This window comes from Ailuropoda melanoleuca, chromosome 12, assembly GCF_002007445.2.
Source record: "Ailuropoda melanoleuca isolate Jingjing chromosome 12, ASM200744v2, whole genome shotgun sequence".
NCBI lineage: Eukaryota > Metazoa > Chordata > Mammalia > Carnivora > Ursidae > Ailuropoda > Ailuropoda melanoleuca.
The window spans coordinates 18,383,360-18,411,338 of NC_048229.1; the positions used below are offsets into that span (position 1 = coordinate 18,383,360).

General features: G+C 42.5%; 1 protein-coding gene across 3 annotated transcripts in view; it reads left to right on the forward strand.

The window, feature by feature from the left end:
- The first annotated feature begins 4,598 nt into the window (after positions 1–4,598).
- Positions 4,599–27,979, forward strand: part of PISD (phosphatidylserine decarboxylase) — a 48,011-nt gene continuing 24,630 nt past the window's right edge. The window contains exons 1-3 of one of the 3 annotated variants that reach the window (XM_034639671.1): positions 4,599–4,695; positions 14,768–14,847; positions 18,211–18,386. In XM_034639671.1, coding sequence (XP_034495562.1) covers positions 4,631–4,695; positions 14,768–14,847; positions 18,211–18,386 — 321 coding nt within the window. In that variant the 5' untranslated portion in view covers positions 4,599–4,630. Of the gene's footprint in view, positions 4,696–14,767; positions 14,848–18,210; positions 18,387–27,979 lie in introns of those variants that run through there. The other 2 variants (XM_034639672.1, XM_034639673.1) reach the window with 2 other exon arrangements.

Below are 27,979 nucleotides of genomic sequence, written 5' to 3' on the forward strand. Positions count from 1 at the left end.
GATAGCTAAAGGGTGTGGGGTTTCTTTTTGGGGTGGTGAAATGAAGATTTGAAACAGCTTTATTGAGATATAGTTCACATACCATATAATTCACCCATTTTATTTTATTATTTTTTAAAGGAGGCTCCACGGCATGGAGCCCAATGTGGGGCTTGAACTCAGAATCCTGAGATCAAGACCTGAGCTGAGATCAAGACCAGGCGCCCCCAAATTCACCCATTTTAAGTTGACACTTCAATGGTTTTTAGGATATTCATAGGTACATTTATCATCACCACAGTCAATTTTAGAACATTTTCATCAACCCCTCAAAAATCTCATACCCTGGGGCACCTGGTGGCTCCGTTGGTTAAGCGACTGCCTTTGGCTCAGGTCATGATCCTGGGGTCCTGGGATCGAGCCCTGCCTGGGACTCCCTGCTCAGGGGGGAGTCTGCTTCTCCCTCTGACCCTCTCCCCTCTCATGCTCTCTGTTGCTCTCTCTTTAAAATAAATAATCTTTTTTTTTTTTTTATCTCGTACCCTTAGTTATCCCTCATCCCCTCATTCCCTCTTCCCCAGCTCTNGGCTCCGTTGGTTAAGTGACTGCCTTTGGCTCAGGTCATGATCCTGGGGTCCTGGGATCGAGCCCTGCATGGGACTCCCTGCTCAGGGGGGAGTCTGCTTCTCCCTCTGACCCTCTCCCCTCTCACGCTCTCTGTTGCTCTCTCTTTAAAATAAATAATCTTTTTTTTTTTTAAATCTCGTACCCTTAGTTATCCCTCATCCCCTCATTCCCTCTTCCCCAGCTCTAGGCATTTACTATCTGTTTTCTGTCTCTGTAGATTTCTCTGTTCTGGATATTTCTTATGAATAGAATAATACAATATGTGGTCTTTTAAAAAAGATTTTATTTATTTATTTGAGAGAGAGAGAATGAGAGAGAGGTAGAGAGACAGAGCACGAGAGGGAGTAGTGTCAGAGGNAAATCTCGTACCCTTAGTTATCCCTCATCCCCTCATTCCCTCTTCCCCAGCTCTAGGCATTTACTATCTGTTTTCTGTCTCTGTAGATTTCTCTGTTCTGGATATTTCTTATGAATAGAATAATACAATATGTGGTCTTTTAAAAAAGATGTTATTTATTTATTTGAGAGAGAGAGAATGAGAGAGAGGGAGAGAGACAGAGCACGAGAGGGAGTAGTGTCAGAGGAGACGGAGACTCCCCCCTGAGCAGAGAGCCCGATGCAGGACTTGATCCCGGAACTCCAGGATCATTACCTGAGCCAAAGGCAGTCGCTTAACCAATGGAACCATCCAGGTGCCCCACAATATGTGGTCTTTTGAGAGTGAGTTCTTTCACTTAGTATAATGTTTTCAAGGTTCACCAATGTTGTAAAATGTATCGGTCCACACAGGTTTTTGTGTGGACCGATACATTTTAATTTCTCTTGGGTATATTCCTACAAGTGGAAGTGCTGGGACATCTGGTGGTAACTCTTTGGTTAATTGTTGAGGGACTGCCAGATTGTTTTCTAAAGAAACTGCATCTTTTCACATTCCCACCAACAGAGTGTGAAGGTTGTGATTTCTCCACACATATTCTTCTCAACATTTGTTATCTACTGACTTTTAACTTTTTATTTATTTTTTAAGAGTTTATTTATTTATTTGAGAAAGCACAAGCCGTGGGGGAGAGGGGAGGCAGAGGGAGAGGGAGAAGAAGACTCCCCGCTGAGTAGGAAGCCAAACTCAGGGCTCAACCCTAGGACCTTGAGATTATGACCTGAGCCAAAGTCAGATGCCCAACCAACTGAGCCATGCAGGTGCCCCTCAACTGANTCAGGGCTCAACCCTAGGACCTTGAGATTATGACCTGAGCCAAAGTCAGATGCCCAACCAACTGAGCCATGCAGGTGCCCCTCAACTGACTTTTTTTTTTTTTTAAGATTTTATTTATTTACTTGACAGAGATAGAGACAGCCAGTGAGAGAGGGAACACAAGCAGGGAGAGTGGGAGAGGAAGAAGCAGGCTCACAGCACAGGAGCCTGATGTGGGGCTCGATCCCATAACGCCGGGATCACGCCCTGAGCTGAAGGCAGACGCTTAACCGCGATGCCACCCAGGCGCCCCTCAACTGACTTTTTTTCAAAAATTGTGATAAAGTATATGTGACATTTTTAAATGTATAATTCAGCGACATCAAGTATATTCACAATGTTAGACAATTGCCACTATTTCCAGACCTTTTTCGTCATCCCGAACAGAAACTTTGTACCTATCAACTCCCCAATCTCCCCTCTTCCCAGGTTCTGGTAACCTCTATTCTACTTTCTGTTTATAAATTTGCTGTTCTAGGTACTTCATGTGGCATCATACAGTATTTGTCCTTTTGTGCCTGGCTAATTTACTTACCATGATGTTTTTAAAGTTTATACATGTTGGAGCATGTATCCATACTTCACCCTTTTTATAGCTGAATAATGTTCTGTTATATGGATATATCACATTTCATTTATTCATTCATCTATAAATCCACTTTTTGGCTATTGTGAATACTGCCACTATAAACATTGGTGCACATGTATCTGAGTCCCTGCTTTCTTTCTTTTTTTTTTTTTTTTTAAGATTTTATTTATTTATTTGACACAGAGACAGCCAGTGAGAGAGACAGCCAGTGAGAGAGAGACAAGCAGGGGGAGTGGGAGAGGAAAAAGCAAGCTCCCAGCAGAGGAGCCTGATGTGGGGCTCCATCCCAGGACTCTGGGATCACGCCCTGAGCCGAAGGCAGACGCTTAAGGACTGAGCCACCCAGGTGCCCCTGAGTCCCTGCTTTCAGTTCTTTTGGGCGTATACGTAGGAGTGAAATTGCTGGATCATATCATAGTTCTGTGTTTAACTTTTTGAGGAATTACCAAATTGTTTTCCATAGCGGCTGTACCATTTTACCTTACACTAGCAATGCACAAGGATTCTAGGTTTTCCACATCCTTACCAACCCTTGTTATTTTCCATTTTAAAAAAATTTATAGTCATCCTAATGGATGTGAAGTTGGTATCTCATTGTGATTTTGATGTGCATTTCCCCAATGACTAGTGATGTCGAGCATCTTACTAGCCATTTGTATGATTTTTTTTTTGGAGAAATGACTGCTATGAGCAGTCCATTTTTTGATTGGGTTGCTTGTTTTAGAAGTTTTAGAATTTTAGAAGTTCTTTATATAATCTGGATATTAGATGCTTATCAGATATAGGATTTACAAATATTTTCTCGATTTCTGTGGGTTGTCTTTGAATTCTCTTGATAGTGTCCTTTGGTGTACAAAGGTTTTAATTTTGATGTTCAATTGATATTATTTTGTTGTCTTTGTGTTTTGGTGTTACACTCAAAAAATTACTGCTGAGTCCAAAGTCATGATGGTTTCCCCTATATTTTCTTTTAAGAGTTTTATAGTTTGGGGCTCTTGGGTGGCTCCGTCGGTTAAGTGTCTACCTTGGGCTCAGGTCACGATCCCAGAGCCCCACCCCCCACCTCCCTGCTCAGCAGGGAGTCTGCTTCTCCCTCTCCCTCTGCCCTTCCCTCCCTCTCTTGCTCTCCCTTGCTCTCTCCCAAATAAATAAATAAAATCTTAAAAAAAAGTTTTATAGTTTTAATTCTTAAGTTTAGGTCTTTGATTCATTTTGAGTTACTTTTGTATGTGGTGTAAGGAAAGGGTCCACTTCATCCTTTTGCATGTGGATATTTCAGTTTTCCCAAATGCACTTTATTTTGAAATAACCCCGCCCCCTCCTTTTGAGTTATTAGTCTCAGTTGAATAGTAAACCAATTCTATACATTCTCCCCCCCTCATATTTTAAAGGCCCATAGAAGGAGGTGTCTCCCCTCCAACAGGAAACCTGATGCCTGTTAGGCTCCCTGGGGGAGTTGGTTGTGCACTATTTGGGCTTAAAGAACCACACAGAAATAACTGCAGGCACCAGGCAATATATCCTCTTGTATCAAATGTCTGGTGAAGACAACTGTGATTAGCAGACTGGGGAGGGAAAAGTGGAGCTGTATTTCTCCAGTTTGGGAAAGTAAGAACGAGATACGGTGCATGCAAAGTGCTCAGAGCGGAGCCTCGCACTTGGGGAGCGCAGAGTAAATGGTAGATGAGTGGTGGATTCTCTTAGCTTCTCCGTCTGTAAATAAGGGAATTGGCTAAGCTGATACATTCTCAGATCTTGGGTGAATCATTTTCCAGGCGCATGAGGAAACGCACACCAGTAGAAAGAGGACTGGCGACATTGCACCCAGATCCTGATTTAGCACAGCAAAAACCTACCCAACCTGGTTCTGGAAGTGCCGGAAGAGCCGGGCTGTTGGGGCGGGGAGCNGCGCATGAGGAAACGCACACCAGTAGAAAGAGGACTGGCGACATTGCACCCAGATCCTGATTTAGCACAGCAGAAACCTACCCAACCTGGTTCTGGAAGTGCCGGAAGAGCCGGGCTGATGGGGCGGGGAGCCCCCCATTGGGAGGAGCTTAGCCGTCTCCGCCCACAACCCACAGCGTTCCTCATTGGTTCCGTGAGCGCTATGCTAGTAACGTCACACGCATGCGCCACAATTGTGGAAAGGGGGCGTGGCCCGCCAAGAAGGAGGAGATAAGATGGCGGCGTCCGTGGGGCGGCGGTGCCTGAGGTTGCTGTGCGGGGTCGCGCCGTGGCGGAGCAGGTATAGCTTCTTGGGGAGGCTGTCTCGGGGTGGGAGGCGGCCTGGGCCGAGCCGGAGTGTCAGGAGGGAGAAAACGTTTCTCTTTTGCGGGCTCCCTGAGGAGGGGTCGGGTAAAGACAGCCATCCACCTTCACGTAGAGCTCGGGGGCAGGTGCGACTGCCCGCGCGTAGGGAAGTCCGGATTTATTTAGGGTCTGTCCTAAGCGCTCTCGCTTTGCCCTTTCTAGCTAGGTGGAAGTGCAGAAGGGACCAAACAAAACAAAACAAAACGAAAACACCCCACAAAAAAACCCGAACAAACGAAACAGATGGAATAGACTGCGTGCCCTCCACTAGAGTCGAGGCTGGTCTGGACTCCTCTTTTCGAGTTTTGTGTTCTTGGAGGAGCAGTAAGATGTGGGAAGAGCTTTGGACTGGAAGTCGTCGGGGGCTTTCATTTCGGGTTCTTGGTCTTTGAAGCGAAGAGGTTGGATTTGGTAATCTAGAATAGTCTATAAGGAATTAGGGTATTTGTTACTGTGGGACTGACTTCCAACTCTTAGGTTCTTAGAATTGGAAGAGATCTGAGGGATCATCTAAATCTAGCTGGTTTTGGAATTGGCGAAATTGAGGCCTTGAGAGCGGGAGGGACTGCTCAGTTTCACCCAGCCAGTTAGTGGCAGAGCCAGGACCCCGACCAGCCTACCTCTCTCTCTCATGCATGGACCTTCCCCCCAGACTGCCCACCATGAGGGCATTTATTATTCAGAAATAGCTTGGGAGCATTTGGACTCCCGGAAAATGGATTAAAATATTGGTAGCTATGACTCAGAGTTGACTGCTTGGTGTCATTTCAAAGAGCGAGGGTGTGAGAGTTTCACGGTGATTTTTGTTTTTTCCGGCAGGGTTAATTTTGTCAGCGTTAACCAAAACGTGCTCTGTGACCAGAGGTGGTGACTTGTCATTGTAATTTGGGGAAGTAAAAGGACACTGGATTTGGACTGAGAGGGAACAGAAACTGGCCTTACCATGAAAGCTTTACTCTCCTATCATTGACTATTCAGAAATGGTGTAGTTCTCTCAAGAGGGGGCTCTGCAATATGGAGTAACTGTTGGGATTTGGACTGGAGGGTCTCTGATTTCATATTAATGCCAGCTGTGCTGTTTGAGTCTGCCATGAATTCAGCTAAACTGTGTCATGAGTTAGACTAAAAAATGACACTCTTAAGATATTTTTTTAAAATGATGATGTGGAGAATGTACTCACCATCGTTACAAAAAGGGTTGGAGGTGGGGAGTCATACTTTAGTATCAATGGAGATAAATGAGACTGGATTTAGGTGTAGTGGTTGGAAGGAATGAGGATTTGGGCACAATAAGAACTTTTAATTTTCAAAGGTATATATTGATAACACAAAAACCAAAATGACAGCATTTCCTTAAGTTTTAAGTAAAGCATGTGTGTGAGACATATAGATGAAACCCTCGTATTGCAGGGGAGTTTTTTTCAGTAACTGGGCAATGTGTGGCAGGTGATAGAACAAAGAGAAAGCAACATCTTGGATGATAATTAATGGCCATGTTTGTCAAACTTGTTTGATAAAATAATAGGGTGGATGTTTATTAGAAATTGAGATTCCTGGATATGTCCCCACCTTGCTGCCGAATTCAGATTCAGTAGGTGTAGTTGCTTGGGGCTGCCAAGTGCCTCAGATGATTCTTAGGTTCAGGTAAGTATGGACTTAGTACCTAGGGAGTGGTTGCTTATGGAAGACTTTCATTCAGAAGTATTTATGATATTACTACCACTGCAAAACACAGTGCCAGGAACCGTGGGGAAAGGGAGGGAAGAGAGGAATTAAAAGATACAGTATTTGAAATTAGCTTTGTGTTTAAAGAACTTTGCAGTTTAGTAGAAGAGAGAAAACACCAAACACTAATAAGAGAGGGAGTGTGGAATAAGGCCTTCAGAAGGTCTACCATGTCGTTTTTAGGAGAGCTTTCGTAACTTCAGAAAGCAGGAGAGATAGAAGGACTACAGTTAAAGCTTCACCACCAGAGATGATGTTAAAGTATTTTATAACCATGGCAGTATGGGCACAGACCAGTCAGCATGAACATTGGTCATAGACAGTTGTTTTTTTTGTTTTGTTTTAAGTAATCTCTACCACCAGCATGGGGCACAAACTCGCAACTCTGAGGTCACAAGTCACATATTCCACTGACTGAGCCAGCCAGGTGCCCCTAGTCGTAGCCAATTGATAGAGCCATCCCAGGGTGTGCCACCTGAATATAAACTCTCTTTCTTTCTTTCTTTCTCCCTTCCTTCCTTCCTCTTTCTTTCCTTCCTTCCTTCCTTCCTTCCTTCCTTCCTTCCTTCCTTCCTTCCTTTCTTTCTTGATTTTACCCATCCATTGGAGAGAGAGACAGAGATAGAGCACGAGCGGGGAGGAGAGGGACAAGCAGGTTCCCTGCTGAGCAGGGAGCCCGATGCAGGGCTCCATCCCAGGACCCCAGGACCATGACCTGAGCTGAAGGCAGACGCTTAACCAACTGAACCAACCAGGAGCCCATAAACTCTGTTACTTTAAATAATAGTAATATGTAACCAGGTGCCAGTTTTTCATGATTGTCTTAGATAATCTTAATGAGGTAGATTCTGTTTTTACAGGTGGAGAAATTGAGGCTTAGAATTAATTATATTTCTAAAGTCACACTGCTAGTGAGTGGCAGTGAGCCATACAATCAGACTTGTGTGCTTACTCATGGGCTTTAACCACCTGTTTGCAGGATGCCCACATGAGTCACCAGCTGAAGAGACATCTGATTGAACTTATCTATTCATCCCTTGGGGCTTAATCTCACCATTGAGATTGGAGTTCAATGAGAAGGTCGACAAACCCCTATGTTCATCAAGGGATATGGAGAGTTGGGGCACCTGGGTGGCTCAGATGGTTAAGTGTCTGCCTTCGGCTCAGGTCATGATCCCAGGGTCCTGGGATCAAGCCCCGCATCAGGCTCCTTGCTCACTGGGGAGCCTGCTTCTTCCTCTCCCTCTGCCTGCTGCTTCCCCCACTTGTGCTCTCTCGTGCGTGTGCTCTCTCTCTGTCAAATAAATAAATAAAATTTTTCGAAAAAGGGATGTGGACAGTAAATAGATGGAGATAGATACACACACACACGTATATGTATATATGTAATCTGTTCATTCCAGGTAGCAAGAAGTGCTATAAAAAAAATAATTAAAGGGTTGGTGCTTGATAGGGGCAACTCTTGGACATATGGTGGTCAGGAACGCCAAACTCAGGAGGAAACCTTTTCACAGAGAACTGACTGATGAGGGAGTGAGTCACATAGAAGGGTGTGCCCAGTAGAACAAACAGCGAATGCAAGGTTGTGGAAAGAGACAAAGGTGTGGTGGGTATTAGGAGTAGCAACAGGAATGAGTAGGAAGGAGATGGAAAGCAGCAGGATATCTGAGAATCCAGCAAGGACCAAGTACATAGGTCTGGTTTTATTTTCTGTTTTGAAAAGATGACTTTGGCTGTTTTGTGGTGAATGGGATACAGAGGGCCAAGAGTGAAAACTGGAGACTGGAGAACAGGCCTTCACAGTCATCTGGTAGGAGAATCAGGTGTCTTGGGCTGAGCTGTGAGTAGTGGTGGCAATGAGAAATAGGCAGTGAGAAATAGGCAGAAAGTACACACACACACACATATTTTAAGTTTATTTTTTTAGTAATCTCTACACTCAGCTTGGGTCTTGAACTCACGACCCCGAGAACAAGTTGCGTGCTCTTCCAGCTGAGCCAGCCAGGTGCCCCTAGGCAGATAAAGATATATTTTAAAGGAGGAGTCTTCCTGTCTCGCCAGTGAACTGAATATGGATAGTGAGAAAGAAAGGACTTCTGTAGGAATGAGTCTTAGGGTTTTGATTTGTGTAGCTGTGTGAAGGGTGATACCTTTTGCTGAGATGGTGTATTATAGTAATGTTGCTATGGTAACAGGTAAACCCCAGGATCTCTGACTTAACACAGTAGGTTTATATCTCGATCTTGTGAAGTCCCAGGGGGTGCTCCTGATCAGTGGGGCCACAGTAATTCAGGGATGCTCCTGCTGTCTTTAGCACATGGCTTCCCAAGTTCTGCATTTTTGTCTGCAGCGAGCAGGCTGAGGGGAAAGCCTGGAGGTGGATGCCTGGAAACCTGAATAGTCTTCACACTGGTTAGAACGCAGTTCTGTGGTCACACCCTACTGCAGAGGAAGCTGGGAAACACCATGTTTTGGGTGCCCAGGGAGAAGAAGAAGTGGATTTGTAAACACCTGACTAGTCTCACCGCAGATGGACACCTCTGGGGGAAGGGGCAGGTTGAAGGGGAGTTAGGGAGGGAGGATTAGGAGTTGTGTTTTGGACAAACGCAGTTTGAGATGCTGAGGAGTGGGGATGTTGAGTAGCCAGTTGAAAATAATGGGTCTGGACATCTCTGGAGGAGCAGTGAGGGAATCATCAGTGTCTGGCTATTTAAAGACAGGTGACTGGGGGGATGGGTGAAATAGGTGATGGGGATTAAGCCATACATTTGTTGAGCACTGACTGATGTATGGAATTGTTGAACCACTATATTGTACACCTGAAACTAATATAATACTGTGTGTTAACTGTATTGGAATTAAAATTAAAAAAAAATAAAGGCAGGGGACTAGATGAGCAACTCTAGGAAGAGTGTAGACCGAAAAGAGATCTGAACCTTGAGCATGTCAACAGTTTGAAGTTAGGGAGAGACCAGAGAGGCAGCGGGAAAATCAGGGTCCCAGAAGCCATGTGAGAGATGTGTTTCAGGAATGAGAAAGGGTGAGGAGGTTAAGAGGTACAAACTTCTAGTTATAAAATAAATAAGTCATGGGGAAAAATAGTTAATAATATTGTATGGCATACTTGGAAGTTGCTAAGAGAGTCCATCTTAAAAGTTCTCATCACAGGGGCTCCTGGGTGGCACAGCGTTTGGGCGTCTGCCTTCGGCTCAGGGCGTGATCCCAGCATTATGAGATCGAGCCCCACATCAGGCTCTTCTGCTGTGAGCCTGCTTCTTCCTCTCCCACTCCCCCNCCCCTGCTTGTGTTCCCTCTCTCACTGGCTGTCTCTATCTCTGTCGAATAAATAAATAAAATCTTTAAAAAAAATAAAAATAAATAAAAATAAAAAAATTAAAACTTAAAAAAAAAAAAGAGCTAGGTCCACTGTCACTACTTCTCACTTCCCACCTCCCACCCTCTCTTAATCCTGCTCAACTAGGCTTTTGTTCCTATCCTGTTACCCTGTCAAGGTCACCAACAACCTCCATGTTGCCAACACTAGCACATGTTTCTTGGGTCTCATATTATTTGAACTCTCATCTGCCACAACTGATCCCTTTCTCTTTTTTTATTGAGGTATAACCGACATAAAACATTGTTAGTCTCAGACAACATGAGTCAATATCTGTATATAATCTGTATATATTGCAAAATGATCACCACAGTAAGTCTAGTTAACATGTGTTGACATACAACTACAAAACTTTTTTCTTGTGATGAGAACTGAAATCATTTGTTATTTGTCTTTATCTGACCTATTTTGCTTAGCATTAACTCTCTGGGTCCACCCATGTCATTGCAGATGGCAAGATTTCATTTTTTTATGGCTGAATAATGCTCCATTATATATGTGTGTGTGTGTGATGTGTGTGTGTGTGATGTGTATATATATACACATANTGTGTGTGATGTGTGTGTGTGTGTGATGTGTATATATATACACATATATATACACACACCACAACTTCTTTAACCATTCATCGGTAGATGGACACGTGGGCTGCTTCCATATCTTGGCTATTGTAAATAATCCTGCTATAAACATAGGGGTACATGTATCCCTTTGAATTAGTGTTTTTGTGGTTTTTGGGTAAATATCCAGTCGTGTGATTACTGGATCATAATTTCTTTTTTAAACTTTTGAGGAACCTCCATACTGTTTTCCAAAATGGCTGCACCAGTTGGCATTCCAACCAACAACAGTGCAAGAGGGTTTCTTTTTCTTTTTTTTTTTTTTTACACCCTTGGCAACACCTATTGTTTCTTGTGTTGATTTTAGCCATTCTGACAGGTGTGAGGTGATACCACATTGTAGTTTTGATTTGCATTTCCTGATGACAAATGATGAGCACCTTTTCATATGACTGTTGGCCATCTGGATGTCTTCTTTAGAGAAATGTCTGTTCATGTCTTCTGCCCATTTTNACACCCTTGGCAACACCTATTGTTTCTTGTGTTGATTTCAGCCATTCTGACAGGTGTGAGGTGATACCGCATTGTAGTTTTGATTTGCATTTCCTGATGACAAATGATGAGCATCTTTTCATATGACTGTTGGCCATCTGGATGTCTTCTTTAGAGAAATGTCTGTTCATGTCTTCTGCCCATTTTTTATTTGGATTATTTGTTATTTGGGTGTTGAGTTTTATAAGTTCTTTATATATTTTGGATACTAACCCTTTATTGGATACAACATTTGTAAATATCTTCTCCCATTCCATAGGTTGCCTTTTAGTTTTGTTGGCTGTTTCCTTCACTGTGGAGAAGGTTTTTATTTTCCCAGTAGTTTATTTTTGCTTTTGTTTCCCTTCCTCAGGGGACCTATCTAGAACAAAGTTGCTACAGCTGATGTCAGAGAGATTACTGCCTGTGTTCTCTTCTAGGATTTTTATGGTTAAGAGTGAACCTAGCTCTTTTTAAGAGCTTGTTATGAAGGAGAGAAGAAAAGTGGGGTGGAAGCTAGAGATACATGTTAGGTAAGATTGGAGAAAGCACAGGATTTATATGAGGATAGAAATGATCCAGTAATAGGGGTGCCTGGGTGGCTCAGTCACTTAAGCATTTGCCTTTGGCTTAGGTCATGATCCCAGGGTCCTGGGATCAAGATCCACATCAGGCTCTCTGCTCAGCGGGGAGTCTGTCTCTTCCTCTCCCTTTGCCTCTACACCTGCTTGTGCTCTCTCTCTCTCTGTCAAATAAATAAGTAAAATCTTTAAAAAAAAAAAGAAATGATCCAGTAATAAAAGACAAATTGGTGTAATGACACATTTGCTGGACATTTTTTCCAGGAGCTGGGGCTACGGTGGTATACAGGAGAGCTGAGCTCTGTGTTCTGGGGCACGGCTGCCTAGGGGGAAGACCCACATGCAAGAGAAACCAACTGAGTGCCGTGTGTCTGGTTCCAGTGGATAGACAATTATCTCTCATTCATACCTCCCCCAGCCAAGGGGGCGGGAAGCCTTATTCAAACAGTCTGCAAACATTCTTTTAGTTGGGGGGGTTCAGCATTCATTCTGGAACACATAACACAGCAGTGTACAGAACACAACAATGTACCTTTAGTCAGTTTTTATGCTTCTTGTTCTAATTCTGTTTGGAAAGCAGGGTTTGAGGCTGTTAGCTTTTGTAGTGGGAGTTTCCAGTCTAAGAGATGAGCATTGTTCAGTGCTGAAAGAACGTTCATATACTGAAACATTACCCTTCTTTGTGTTAATTCCTGTACGTCTCCTGGCCTTCATGGTGGTGATTATCATGGCCCCACACTTTTCTCCATGCAGACTTGACTCGCCTATCAGAGAACCAGATCCATCACATTAGCCATATTAGCACCATGCTGTGAGGATGTTTTAAGTCAATTTCAAGTAAAAAAGAAATGAAGGTGCCTTAATTTGATATCTATCAGTTTGCAGGATATTTATATAAGACATAACTACTAAATATCCATGAAAGTGAATATTATTGTAGGAAGCTCATACACGCAGTTCTGTTTTCCACAAAAGTAGCAATGTAGACAGTTTATTAAATTATTGCTTCTATCATAAAGGGCTCCAGCAGAAAAAGAAGCATTTACTGACCAGGACATAGCTTCTTTACTTTAGATTTGAGGTCAAAATTTGGGGAAACCAAAGTGCTATCTGAATTGAAAGGGGGATATTTGCTCTTTGATTAGGGGAGACCCAGTTTTTAAAAAAAATTATTTATTTGCCAGAGAGAGAGAATGCACAAGCAGGGGGAGCAGCAGAGGAAGAGGGAGAAGCAGGCTTCCCACTGAGCAGGGAGCCTGACGCGGTGCTTGATCCCAGGACCCTGGGATCATGACCTGAGCTGAAGGCAGACGCTTAACTGACTGAGCCATCCAGGTGCCCCAGGAGATCCAGTTTTTAACTAAAAGTTCATGAATGCTTTCCTTGATGGCAGTCACTTACTTCCACTGGGAAAATATCCAGTTTCCCTGGGTGAAGGTGAAACAGAGAAACAAACTGAATCACAAAGAATGTTTTCTTAGGGTAGAAAGCTGTGAAAGTTGTTGGTAATTTTTTTCCGAGAAGGCTTGAAACCCATTCACTCTGTCAAACTAACTTGACAAAATAGCAAAGTAGCCACAAAAGAAAATTCAAAAATTTGTAATTAAGTGAGCCTTCCGGACTTGAGGTATATTAGAATAGTCCCACGTGGTTTGTTTGTGTCATTTTTTTTTTCCCCAGGCCAAACATTTAAAATTTAAAGTTTCAGTATTAGATTCTTCAGTGAGTAGGACGTTTACAAGGCTGTGTACAGTTGTTCTTTTGTGGTATGGAAACATACGGCTTTGTGTAAGGGTGCTGGCTCTACTGCCTATTATGATCTTATGCTTAATTAAGAAAAAAATAACTTTATTGTGAAATAGCTTCAGACTTACAGAAAAGTTATGAAAGTAATAAATAGCATTCCCAAATGCCATTTACCCAGATTGCCCAAATGTTGACTGCATTTGCTTTACTATTCTCCCTTTCTCTCCCTCTTCTCTCTTTATGTGTGTGTGTGTGTGTGTGTGTGTATTTTTTTTTCCCCTGAAACACTTGAAAGAAAATTATAGATCTGATACTCATTTACTATGAATTTTCTTTTTTTTTTTTTTTTTTAAATTTTATTTATTTATTCGACAGAGATAGAGACAGCCAGTGAGAGAGGGAACACAAGCAGGGGGAGTGGGAGAGGAAGAAGCAGGCTCATAGCGGAGGAGCCTGATGTGGGACTCGATCCCATAACGCCGGGATCGCCCTGAGCCGAAGGCAGACGCTTAACCACTGTGCCACCCAGGCGCCCCTACTATGAATTTTCATCCTTCTTCCTACAAGATCATTTTCTCACACACAACCATAGTACAGTGGTTAAACCTATGAAATTAACATTAATATAAGTTATTGAATCCATACATTGTATTCAAGTTTTGCCAATTGATCCACATTTAAAAAATTTTTTTTAAGGTTTTACTTATTTGTGAGAGAGAGAGAGCGCGCCAGCCAGTGAGCACGAGGAGGGGAGGGGCAGTGAGAGGGGGAGATGCAGACTCCCCACTGAGTGGGGTGCCTGATGTGGGGCTCATTCCTAGGACTCTGGGATTGTGATGTGAGTCAAAGTCAGCCACTTAACTGACTGAGCCACCCAGGCGCCATATCACTTTTTTTTAAAGAATTAAAAAAAAAATATTTATTTGTCAGAGAGAGAGAGAGCACACAAGCAGGGGGAGCAGCCGTCGGAGGGAGGAGCAGGCTCCCCGCTGAGCAAGGAGCCCCGATGTGGGCCAGGACTCAGGGATCATGACCTGAGCCAAAGGCAAGTGCTTAACCAACTTAGCCACCCAGGTGTCCCTAAAGAATTTTTTTTTTTTTTTAAGATTTTATTTGAGAGAGAGTGAGAGAGAGGGAGGGAGGGAGAGAAATAGCGAGCAGGAGTGGGTGGAGGGGCTGAGGGAGAGGGACCCCTCTCCCCGCTTGTGCTCTCTCTCTCAAATAAATAAATAAAATCTTAAAAAAAAAATTTAAGATAGGGGCACCTGGGTGGCTCAGTCAGTTAAGCAGCTGACTCTTGATCTCAGCTCAGGTCTTGAACCTCAGGGTTGTGAGTTCAAGCCCCATGTTGGCCTCCACGCTGGGCGTGGAGCCTACTTAAAAACATTTTATTTTTCTATTTATTATTTTTTATTTATTTTTTTATTTTTTTGAATAAATGTTTAACGGTTCATTTTTGCTTGATTATAGCCTCCTTTACTGTGAGAACACTGCCGTGAGCCACTTCCTACAGTCCTTAAGGAAGCTGCCTGTCAGAGCCTTCTACACAAGTAAGTAGCAATTAGAGGTGGTGCTGTCCTCTCTGTGCTTCAGTTTGCTTCTCAGCACTCTGGGAGAAACAGCTCCTGTTTCATAGGGCTGTCAGTAGAATTAAATGACCTTCTGTCTGTGGGGTGCTTAGAGTGTCTGGCATGTAGTTATCACTGGAACGCTAGTGGTCATTACCTCATCGTTGTTACTGGCTGCGTAGGATTCTGTCGAATGACTACCTTTTGGTGTTGGACATTTAAGTTGTTTCTAGGCATTTTTTTTTTTTACTACAGACATTTCTGTGGTAACATCTTAGTGCAGCTTCAGGGTAAATAAAGGGACTGGGTCAAAAAAAGATTTATGCTTTCTTGCTCATGCTCTCTCAAATAAATAAATAAATAATCTTAAAAAAAACCTCTTGGTTGAACATTAAAATTCTGAGAAAGTCTTTGTTTGAATTTGAGAAGCAGAAAAGGCAATTGGATTCACTGTAGTTGGCTTTTCATAAGTTAGAGCTAATCGTACAAGTTGGTATTGAGGCCAAATTGCTTTTCACAGGGGGTTGTTCCAGCTTACGTGCTCATGAGCGCATCAGTTCCCCATACCCTCATCCAAACTGTGGATTATGAACTTCTTTGATTTTGTAAGCAGCCATTTGAACCTGTATGAAAATGTCTTTATTATCTACATATCCTTTTTATTCGATCGTATCGGAAGCCATCTTGAACTGTCCAGTGAGTGTACCTTGGGAATAAAACAAATTGGTTAGTGAGAGCGAGAACAGAACGTTTATTATGGTAGTTAATAGCAGCACATCTGGGTGCTACTTAGTTAGGACTTGCGAGCTGCAGCACGTAGGAATCACATGAGGGATAGAAGGGGAGCCTCAGAAATTGAGCCATAATCTTGGATCTGCAGGGAAGCTGTGCTTTTATAAAGTGACAAGCCCAGCAGAGAGGTGGTCAGTAGCAGAGGGCTGTCTCTACTTACTACTACTTTTTGGAGAGGCAAAGGAAGCCTCTGAGAAGGCGAAACATGTAATCAAAGAAAGGACTAGTGTAGCGGGCAGCATTCAGCAGAGCGTGACTAGTCAGTCTAGGATGGTGGCTCACTGCAGTGAGGAGGGTGCGACAGATCTCTTGTCACCAAATATTTCAGAAAGAGGAAAAAAAAGTTGCTTTATGTTCAGTCTTTCTTGGTCAGAGGTAGAGCATTTAGTTGTGAAGTACTAAGGCTTCATCAGGAATAATTAGAAGATGAAGAGATTAAGGACATCCGCACTTGCTCATTAAAAGAAGAAACAGGAACACCCAAAATGTGGTGGGGGGCTGGTGATGTCAGGAGCAGGAGGGTTCCCTCCCATTGGAAGTCAGAGGCAGTACGAAGGGTATGTTCTGGTTTTCTGTAGGCTCCTGGGGATTTTGCTCTTGAGATTTTGTTTTAATAACAGTGTTATTGAGATAAAATCCACATACCATAAAAGTCATCTTTTTAAAGTGCAATTCAGTGGTTTTTAGTATATTCAAAATTGTGCAACCATCATCACTATTGTAGAACATTTTCATTCCTCCCCCCTGCCCGAAGCCAGTAAACTGTCACTCCCCATTTCTCCCTCCCCCCAGCCCCTGGCAACCACTAATATACTTTATGTCTCTATAGTATGCTTCCTATACTGGACACTTTGTGTGAATGAAATCCTACAATATGCAGCCTTTTGTGACTGGCTTCTTTCACATAATGTTTTTGAGGTTCATGTTTTATCATATGTCAGTACTTCATTCCTTTGTATTATCAAATAATATTCCATTGTATGGGTACACCACATTTTATCCATTTGCCAGTTGATAGACATTTGGGTTGTTTCTACATTTTGGCTGCTATTGAACATTTTTATACAAGTTTTTGTGTAGATGTAGGTTTCATTTCTCTCAGAAATATCCCTAATAGCAGGATTGCTGGGTCATAATGGTAATTTTATGGACATTTTGAGGAACTGACAAACTGTTTTTCAGAGTGGCTGGCCCATTTTGCAACCCACCAGCAGTGTATGAGTGTTCTACTTTCTCTACGCCCTTGCCAACACTTAATTGTCTTTTTGATTATAACCATCCTAGTGGGTTTGAAGTGGTGTCTCCCTCTGGTTTTGATTTGCATTTCCCTGCTTACTGATGATGTTGTATGGGTTTGCTGCGGCTGCTCTAACAGAGTACTGCAAACTGAGAGGCTTAAAGAGTAGACACTTACTCAAGTTGGAGACCAGAGGTCTGAGATCAGGTGTCACAGGGCTGCTTCCTTCTGAAGGTTGGGAGGGAGAACCTGTTCCATGCCTCTGGTCTGGCTTCTAATGGTGTGCTGGCAGTCTGCGGCCTCTTTGGCTCATAGAAGCATCATCCCGATCTCTGCCTTCATCTTCACACGGCGTTCTCTTTATAAGCATGTCTGTCTCCAAATTTTCCCTTTTTATAAGGGCACCAGTCATATCGAATTAGGGCCCATCATCATGACCGTATTTTATCTCGTTTACTTCTCTAGAGACCCTATATCCAAGTAAGGTCACATTCTGGGTACTGGGAGTTAGGACTCAGCATGTGAGTTCTGGGGGGACATAGTTTAACCCATAATAGAGTTGAGCATCTTTTCATGTGCTTATTGGCCATTTGTATATCCTCTTTGGAGAAATGTCTATTCAGATGCTGTGTATATTTTTAAATTGGGTTGTCTTTTTTAATCATTGAATTGTAAGAGCTTATGGAAGTTCACATTTGAGAATACTAGTGTCTAGTCAGAATTGGTTCCGGACTGTAAAAGTAAGGTCAGAGAGTCCTGGGTAATGGTGCCCGATTCCCAGTCCTGGACCTGGTGGTAGCTAACCTGGCAACCTCGTTTCTTGACCTCTCTGTGATTCAGTGTTTTCATCTTAAATTCTCTGGCTGTGGTGGAAATTGAGGTGCGTTGTAGTTTCATAGGAAAGATGTTTGTTCCTTGGGCGCCTGGGTGGCTCAGTCAGTTAAGTGTCTGCCTTCTCCTCGGGTCATGATCCTGGGGTCCTGGGATTGACCCACATCGGGCTCCCTGCTTGGCAGAGAGTCTGCTTCTCCCTCTCCCTCTGCTGTTTCCCCTGCTTGTTCTCTCTCTCTCTCTCTCTGTCAAATAAAATCTAAAAAAAAATAAATAAGTAAAAACTAAAATGTTTGTCCCTTACTTATTGGTGGAATTTGGAGACAGAAGGGTCTTAATAGTGACTCAGGGTTGCACCTGCCTGTCAAAGATGTACTGATGTTTCCTGGACCTCATTTTAGTGCTGTTTGCATGACTCTCCCTGTTGCTTCTCCCAGTCTCAAAATTCTCCTGTTGTTTGTTTGTTTTTTTTTTTTTTGTTACAGATGCCAGAAGAGTCCACACTGCCTCTGCTCGAACCTTGTTCCTGCTGCGTCCCCTGCCCCTTCTTTTGGTGACAGGCAGCGGGTATGCGGGTTACCGGCAGTATGAGAAGTACAGGGAACGAGAGCTGGAGAAGCTGGGGTTGGAGATTCCACCCAAACTTGCTGGTCACTGGGAGGTAGGACTAAGGGGGAACTACCTTGAGTTCTCTTTTAGCACAATTGTCTCTGTCACTTTTTAAATTACCCCAAAGTTGAAATGTGCTTTTTTGGAGTTTGTGTCTCCGGTGGGTTTTTGGCCAGACATGGACGTTATGCCTTTGGCGTCATGTCAGGCTTCCTTTCTGTGTCCAGACCTACCCCTGGTCTCCCCAAGGGCTCTGAGTAGCAATTACCTGCTGTTGAAATCCTCAGAGTTCATGCCTTGTGTTGCGGCCGGCATCCTAGTCATTCATGCCCTGCTCTGTAAGAGGATAAGCTGAAACAATTGGACTTTTGTGATGTGGATAAGTTCTTACCAGGAACCAGACTGAAATAATCAAATTCTTATTGTTATTGCTCAAAATGCTTCCCCCGCAACAGGGCCACGCAGTAGAGGCAGGCTTTGATGATGTTGAACCATGCATGACGTACAGTGAGCTCTTACTTGGTTGTGCTTCGGTGGTCCAGGGTGACACGTAACTCAGAGTAGACATTCAGTAAATGTTGAAATTGAATATTAAGGTATAAATTTAAAAATGCCTTCTTGGGGCGCCTGGGTGGCACAGCGGTTAAGCGTCTGCCTTCGGCTCAGGGCGTGATCCCGGCGTTATGGGATCGAGCCCCCACATCAGGCTCCTCTGCTATGAGCCTGCTTCTTCCTCTCCCACTCCCCCTGCTTGTGTTCCCTCTCTCACTGGCTGTCTCTATCTCTGTTGAATAAATAAATAAAATCTTTAAAAAAAAATAAAAAAATAAAAAATAAAAATGCCTTCTTTTCAGCCATAGTGTAACAAATGAAAAATCTGAAATATCAGTAGATCTCATAGCCTGGGCAAAACCGGGGGGTGAAGAGTGAAAATAGAGACTTTATGGTGTTTGGAATGATATTGCGTTTGGGTTTCTTCAGGAGCCTCTTTGTATCGGTAATCCAGCTCAGCTGAGTCCAGTGGCCAGGGCATGTGGGTCCTGAAGGCGAGGCGCAACCATGTCCCTCAATAGTTGTGTGAACTTGAACATGTCACTTGCCGTCTGATCCTCTGTGTGACTATGCTGTAAATAGTATAAACAACTATAAGGCAGGTTGGATTGGAACCCATCTGAGATTCCTTCTAGCTCTGGCATAGTTTATCTGGGAATATTTGTTGGCGTTGACATTACATGCTACATTATAGGCTTCCTCCCAAAATCCTATTTTGAATTTTGGTTTTGACTCTCTTCCTCCAGTAGAATCCAGTGTAAAGATTTCATCTAATTTCCAATAGTCCTGTAAAACTGTGACTTAGCTGGCCATACACATCCAGATGTGGCTCTTACCCTGAGAGATACCTTTTTGCTTTCCCTTGTATATCTACCCTTTTTTTGGCCTGTTCATACATCTTGGACTTATAGTAGCCTATCTCAGACCAAGAAAGAAAAAAGGCCTTTTGTTTTCTGGTAGTATATGACAAAATCCTTTTAGCGAAGGATAATTGCGTAATATGTGAGTCACGCTTTTAAAATTTGCTGTACTTTATTTCCCATGACATTGGTGGTTTCCTCTGTAAATAAACCTTTTCCTTTAGATTAATAAAGTACTTGTTAGACTGTGATCATATGACCCCACTCAAGTGTTAGACCCCAGGTGGCTTCTCTCTGACCCCACGCATTTGCAGGCTGAATCACCCTGTGACGAGCTCACATGCTTTCAGCAAATTCCCACCCATTTCAAAGATCTTCCAAGAGAATCTACATTTGGAAGAAATCTGTGACTTCCAAAATCATAAAAGACCAATGTCAGTAGTATTTTTTTTAGCATCCACCATTTGTGTAATTAGGATTACTGCCATGTGGGAATCAATACCTGAAAGATGACTGTTTGTAAAAAGGACTGGGTTGATTGGCTTATAAATGCTAGGACCTGGACCGTGATGGAACAGTGGATCCGAGTGGCCCAGTGCAGTGTGAAATCTGAAGCCCCTTTTGGTTAAGAGCTGGGTTTCAGTTAGATACTCTTCTCTTGGTTGAGTAAAATGGCCACAGGACTGCTGGATTTCCAGGAAGGATACCAGCATTTCACTTTATGAAGGGGAAATGGTCTGGACTCTGAGTAGACATTGTAGGTTTTCAGGAGAGGCAGCAGGTCATGAGAAGGGAGAGTGCAGACTGTCAGTCGCAGACTTGATCCTAGTCCCGCCCCTGCCCCGCCAATCACTGTCATCTCATGAAAAATGAGAGAGTACCCCAGTCTGGTCAATCATCAGGATTGTTGGGGAGCTTTAAAAACTCTGGATTCTTTGATCTCACCCCTGGAGATTTAGAAAGTTGGGGCAAGGCTCAAGATCTTTGTTTTTTAAAAAGTCCCTTCAGTGATTCTGATAAGCCAGATGTAGGGACCATGGGCAGGTGAGCTGTGAGGTTCCCTTCAGGACTCTGTTTTTAAGTGGCAGATGAAAACTTCTGCTGGCAATTTTTCTGGAATACAATCTCTTCATATTTCTGGGTCAAGTCTGGCATCTCTAGAGCTTCAAAGAGGACAGGCTGGTACTTATGCCGAGATGAGCCCCTGGGGCTCTTTAAGGATTTATAGCCTATCTTTCCTTTATTTCAATTTAAGTCCATCCATCCTCCCTCCCTCCCTCCCTCCACCCTTGCCTTCCCTTCTCCCTTCACTTCCCTTCTCAACAGTGTAGAAGAAACCATCACTCCAAAATCTGTGCCACCTCACTCACTCCAAGCTCCAGTCGGGGGTGTGGGGAGAGGGCACGGCTCTTGCAGGAGGGACAGCAGGGAGGTGGGTGTCAGACACGGTGTAAGTTGTTTCACCTTCCTGGGTTCGTTCGTTCTTTATTTTTTTAAAAGATTTTGTGTATTTATTTGAGAGTGAGAGAGAGATCATGAGCAGGGAGGCAGGGAGAGGGAGAAGCAGGTTCCCCGCTGAGCAAGGAGCCTGATGCGGGACTTGATCCTAGGACACTGGGATCGTGTCCTGAGCCGAAGGCAGACACTTAACCGACTGAGCCGCCCAGGCCCAACTGGGTTCTGTTTTTATGCACTTAAGAAAATGTTTCTTTGCCTGTTCTAAGAATCATGTAGGGAAAAAAGCTCATGCAGTTGGCTGAGTAGAAATGAAACCTATGTGTTGCTTGATGGGATGAAGGGAATTCTGTGACTAGCAGCCAAATGAGTAGCCTGTTGAGTGTTCAGAAGCATCCTGGTTCCAGCAGCTCCACGCTTTCTCTCTTTATGTGTCTATGGCATCACTTTCTCCAGTGTGGAAATGGCTTTGTCATTTATTTACTTATAAAGATTAAATGTTCACTTTTTAAAAATCAGTGTTAAAAATATGATGATGAACAGTGATAACCCAGGATCCTACAAGGCACTGAAACCACAGTTCACATTTTGGGTATTTAGGAATATGTTTTGCTAATTTTTATTTTTAATGAGATAGTTTTAGAATTTTTAAATAAAACACCATCAGGTACAAATCCAAATACCGACGAAGGGTTTACATATAAAGAAATCTTCCAGTCTCCAGAAGCAGGCAAGCGTTTTTAACATTAGTGTATCTTTCCAGAATGTCTCTCTCTCTACTTACATATTTTTTGGCTATTCAAAGGTGATTTAATTTTTTTTTTCAGTTTTATTGAGAAATAATTGACATACATTACTATGTAAGTTTAAGGTATACAGCATGATGGTTTGATTTACATATATTGTGAATGATTGCCAGAATAGATTCAGCTAGCATCCATCATCTCTATAGATACAATTTTAAAAAAAGAAGAAAGGAAAAAAGAAAAAAATGTTCTCCTGTGATGAGAACTCTTAGGATCAACTCTGCTTTCCTGTGTGGTGGACAGCGGTGTTAGCTACAGGCATCACGGTGTGCATTCCATCCCTAGTACGTACTTCTCTCGTAACTGGAAGTTTGTACTTTTTGACCTTCTTCCAATTCCCTGTCTCNCCATCACTCCAAAATCTGTGCCACCTCACTCACTCCAAGCTCCAGTCGGGGGTGTGGGGAGAGGGCACGGCTCTTGCAGGAGGGACAGCAGGGAGGTGGGTGTCAGACACGGTGTAAGTTGTTTCACCTTCCTGGGTTCGTTCGTTCTTTATTTTTTTAAAAGATTTTGTGTATTTATTTGAGAGTGAGAGAGAGATCATGAGCAGGGAGGCAGGGAGAGGGAGAAGCAGGTTCCCCGCTGAGCAAGGAGCCTGATGCGGGACTTGATCCTAGGACACTGGGATCGTGTCCTGAGCCGAAGGCAGACACTTAACCGACTGAGCCGCCCAGGCCCAACTGGGTTCTGTTTTTATGCACTTAAGAAAATGTTTCTTTGCCTGTTCTAAGAATCATGTAGGGAAAAAAGCTCATGCAGTTGGCTGAGTAGAAATGAAACCTATGTGTTGCTTGATGGGATGAAGGGAATTCTGTGACTAGCAGCCAAATGAGTAGCCTGTTGAGTGTTCAGAAGCATCCTGGTTCCAGCAGCTCCACGCTTTCTCTCTTTATGTGTCTATGGCATCACTTTCTCCAGTGTGGAAATGGCTTTGTCATTTATTTACTTACAAAGATTAAATGTTCACTTTTTAAAAATCAAAGTGTTAAAAATATGATGATAAACAGTGATAACCCAGGATCCTACAAGGCACTGAAACCACAGTTCACATTTTGGGTATTTAGGAATATGTTTTGCTAATTTTTATTTTTAATGAGGTAGTTTTAGAATTTTTAAATAAAACACCATCAGGTACAAATCCAAATACCGACGAAGGGTTTACATATAAAGAAATCTTCCAGTCTCCAGAAGCAGGCAAGCGTTTTTAACATTAGTGTATCTTTCCAGAATGTCTCTCTCTCTACTTACATATTTTTTGGCTATTCAAAGGTGATTTAATTTTTTTTTCAGTTTTATTGAGAAATAATTGACATACATTACTATGTAAGTTTAAGGTATACAGCATGATGGTTTGATTTACATATATTGTGAATGATTGCCAGAATAGATTCAGCTAGCATCCATCATCTCTATAGATACAATTTTAAAAAAAGAAGAAAGGAAAAAAGAAAAAAATGTTCTCCTGTGATGAGAACTCTTAGGATCAACTCTGCTTTCCTGTGTGGTGGACAGCGGTGTTAGCTACAGGCATCACGGTGTGCATTCCATCCCTAGTACGTACTTCTCTCGTAACTGGAAGTTTGTACTTTTTGACCTTCTTCCAATTCCCTGTCTCCCCCCACTCCCTAGAGTCATCTCTTTTCCTCCAAGCTTGGTTTTTTTCTTTTCTTTTCTTTTCTTTTCTTTTCTTTTCTTTTCTTTCTTTCTTTCTTTCTTTCTTTCTTTCTTTCTTTCTTTTAACCTTTTGTTTTTTTTAGATTCCACGTATAAATGAAATATGCAGTATTTGTCTTTCTCTGACTTAATTCACTTAGCATAATGCCTTCAGGGTTCATCCACGTTGTTGCAAGTGTAGGATTTCCTCATTTTTTCTGGCTGAATAATCTATTCTATTGTATGTGTGTACGTATATACATTGTGTGCGTATGTACACACACGCACAAAACTTGTTTATCCATTGGACACTTAGGTTATTTCCATGTCTTGGCCATTGTAAATAATGCTGCTATGATGATTTAATTTTTTTTTTGAAGATTTTTATTTGACAGCACAAGCAGGGGGAGTGGAAGGGGGAGAAGCAGGCTCCCCGCTGAGCAGGGAGCCAAATGTGGGGCTTGATCCCAGGACCCTGGGATCATGACCTGAGTGGAAGGCAGATACTTAACTGACTGAGTCACCCAGGTGCCCTGATGTTTTAATTTTTTAAGTTAACTTTACTGAGATATTATTTACATACAGTAAAACATACCCTTTTTAAGCACACAGCTCATTGTTGCTTTTTTATTTTATCTTTTATTTTTAAATATTTAAAAAAGCTCTTATTTACTTGAGAAAGAGAGAGACAGACCATGAGCAGGGGGAGGGGCAGAGGGAGAGGGAGAGGTCATTCCCCTATGAGCCCGGAGCCTAACCTGGGGCTTGATCCTGGGGGCATGATCCTCTGGGATCATGACCTGAGCTGAAGGCAGATGTTTCACTGATTGAGCCACCCAGGTGCCCCTCATTGTTGGTTTTTTAATTGAAGTATAGTTGACGTACAATATTATATTAGTTTCAGATGTACAGCATCCTTTGACATTTATGTACGTTGCAAAATGAACACCTGATAAGTTACCATCTGTCACTCTACAAAATTATTACATTATTGACTCTGTTCCCTAGGCTGTACTTTACATCCCCATGACTTATTTATTTTATAACTGGAAGTTTGTACCTTTTAATTCCCTTCGCCTATTGCACCTATCCCCCAAGCCCCCTGCCCTCTGGCAACCACCACTTTGTTCTCTGTATTTATAAGTCTGTTTCTGTGGGTTATTAAAAAATTTTTTAAAGATTTTATTTATTTGAGAGAGAGGGAGAGAGCGCGCTCGTGTGCACAAGTGGGGGAGGGAGAGGGACAAACGGACTTCCCACTGAGCTGGGAGCCCGATGCTGAACTCGATCCCAGGACCCGGAGTTCATGACCTGAGCTGAAGTCAGACGCTCAACCTACTGAGCTATCCAGGTGCCCCAGTCTGTTTCTGTTTTGCTTTCTTTTGTTTTTTAGATTCTACATATAAGTGAGATCATATAGTATTTGTCTTTGTTTCACTTAGCGTAGTACCCTATGCGTGTATCCATGTTGTCACAAATAGCAAGATTTCGTTCTTTTTTTGTGGCTGAATAATATTTCACTATGTATATACACTACATCTTCTTTATCCATTCATTTATCTGTGGACACTTAGGTGGCTTTCGTATCTCGACTATTGTAAATACTGCTGCAGTGAACATAGGGGTGCATGTATCTTTTTGAATTAGTATTTTCATTTTCTTCAGATAAGTACCCAGGAGTGGAATTGCTGGGTTGTATGGAAGTTCTCTTTTTAATTTTTTGAGGAATCCTCCCACTGTTTCCACAGTGATTGCACCAGTTTACCTTTCCACCAACAGTGGATGAAGGTTCCCTTTTTTCCACATCCTTGCCAATACTTACTATTTCTTGTCTTTTTGATACTGGCCATTCTGACAGTTGTGAGGTGATAGTGGGTTGTGGTTTTGATTTGCATGTCCCTGATGATTAATAATGTTAATTTCTGCCTATTTTTAATTGATTGATTTTTTTGGTGTCAACTTGTAGGAATTCTTTATGTATTTTGGATATTAACCCCTTACCAGATGTATCATTTGCAAATATCTACTCCCATTCAGTAGGTTGCCTTTTCTTTTTTGTTGATGGTTTCCTTTGCTGTCAAAAGCTTTTTAGTTTGATGTAGTCCCAATTGTTTAATTTTTCTTTTGTTGCCCTGGCCTGAGGAGATAGATTCAAAAAAATATTGCCAAGATCAACATCTAATAGTTTATGCCTGTGTTTTCTTTTAGGAGTTTTATGGTTTCAGGTCTTACTTTTAGGACTTCAATTCATTTTGAATTTATTTTTGTATATGGTGTTTTTTGAATTTATTTTTGTATATGGTGTAATAAAGTGGACCAATTTCATTCTTTTGCATGTGGCTATTTAGTTTTCCCAGCACTATTTAAAGAGATGGTCTTTTCTCCATTGTATATTCTTACCTTCTTTATTGTAGATTAATTGTGTAAGCATGAGTTTATTTCTGGGCTCTATTCCATTCCATTCATTTATGTGTCAGTTCATTGGGTTTTGTTTTGTTTTTTATAAATATATATACCCGTGTAATCATTACCACACTTAATATAGGGAACATGTGCCCCTTAATTAGTATTCACCCATGGTTCCAAGACAGTCACTGATCTGCTTTCTGTCACTATAAATTAGATTTGCTTTTTAAGAAATTTTAATAAATGGAATATACTCTTTATTTTTTTTAAAGATATTTTTAAAAATTTATTTGTCAGAGAGAAAGCACACAAGCAGGGGAAGTGGGAGAGGGAGAAGCAAGGCTCCCCACTAAGTGGGGAGCCCGATGTGGGGCTTGATCCCAGGACCCTGGGATCATGACCTGAGCTGAAGGCAGGTGCTTAACCGACTGGCCCACCCTGGCATCCCTTATGGGGTTCTTCTCTGCATAGTTCCCTCCTTTCTGGTTCTTCACCTTAGAGAACCGAGCTCTTTATTGATGTAGTCACTTGGGTTTCATTACAAGCAGAACTCATTTCAGCAGGGACACTGGAGGGGTTTGTTCTATCCTTAAAGGGTTCTAGAAGCAATTCAGTGTGTGTGCTTGTGGGGTGGGGGGTTGTGTTTCACTACACCAACAGGCAGTGTTCTTTTTTTTTTTTTTTTAAAGATTTTATTTATTTATTTGACAGAGATAGAGACAGCCAGTGAGAGAGGGAACACAAGCAGGGGGAGCAGGAGAGGAAGAAGCAGGCTCATATCAGAGGAGCCTGATGTGGGGCTCGATCCCATAACACCAGGATCACGCCCTGAGCCGAAGGCAGACGCTTAACCGCTATGCCACCCAGGCGCCCCAACAGGCAGTGTTCTTAACACCAACCAGGTGTCCTACAGTACAACTCAGTTTTGACACTATCTGCCCAGAGATCACATCAGATTTTACAGGTTAAGGGCTCAAGTCCCACAAGACTGCCCCCCCCTTCCATTTCAAATGCCATCAAAAGTTGTCACTTGTGCTTCTGACTGACTGGCTGTAGATTGGAGGTTCCAACGACCCCCTCTTTGAGTTACAGAATAAGAACTCAGTCCTACAAGACTGCCTCCCTCACTCCCTTCAGATGCTAGTTTCAAGTCCAGGTTCTTCTGATTGAATGGCTATAAATCGCAGTTTTCCACAAACTTCTTCTTAGGTTCAACTAATTTGCTAGAGCAGTTCACAGGGCTCAGAGAAACATTTTATTTGCTGGATTACCAGTTTATTACAAAGGATGTTAAAGGATTCCAATCAACAGCCAGATACAGGGTGAGGTCCCGAATGAAGGAACTTCTGTTTTCATGGAGTTTGGGGCTCCACGCAGTGGCACATAGAACCCTTTTGGTTCCCCAGCCTGGAAGCACTCCAGACCCCATCTTTTTGGTTTTTTATGGAGGTTTCATTACGTAGGCATGAATGATTAATTAAACCATTGGTCAATGGTGATTGATTCAGCCTCCAGTCCCACTCTTCTCCCCTGAGGTCAGGGGGTGGGACTAAAAGTCCCCCCCTTTTTGTGGTTGGTTGCCTATCCTTACAGGATTTCCCAAAGTCACCTCATTAACATAAATCCAGTAGTGATGGAAAGGGAGTTTTTATGAATAACAAGACACCCATTTCACCTTTTTTGGCTGTCAAGTGATTTTGGGAGCTGAGGACACAAGACCACACAGTATAATAAAAGATGCTCCCATTGCTCTTGTCACTGAGGCAGTTCCAAGGGTTTTGGGAGCTGTGAGCCAGGAACTACGACCAATTATTTATGAGAAATATGTTTTGCTCATATGAATGACCAAATATATGTTTTTTACAAATTACAGTATTACAATCGTATATCAGGAATGACTGCTTATAGAA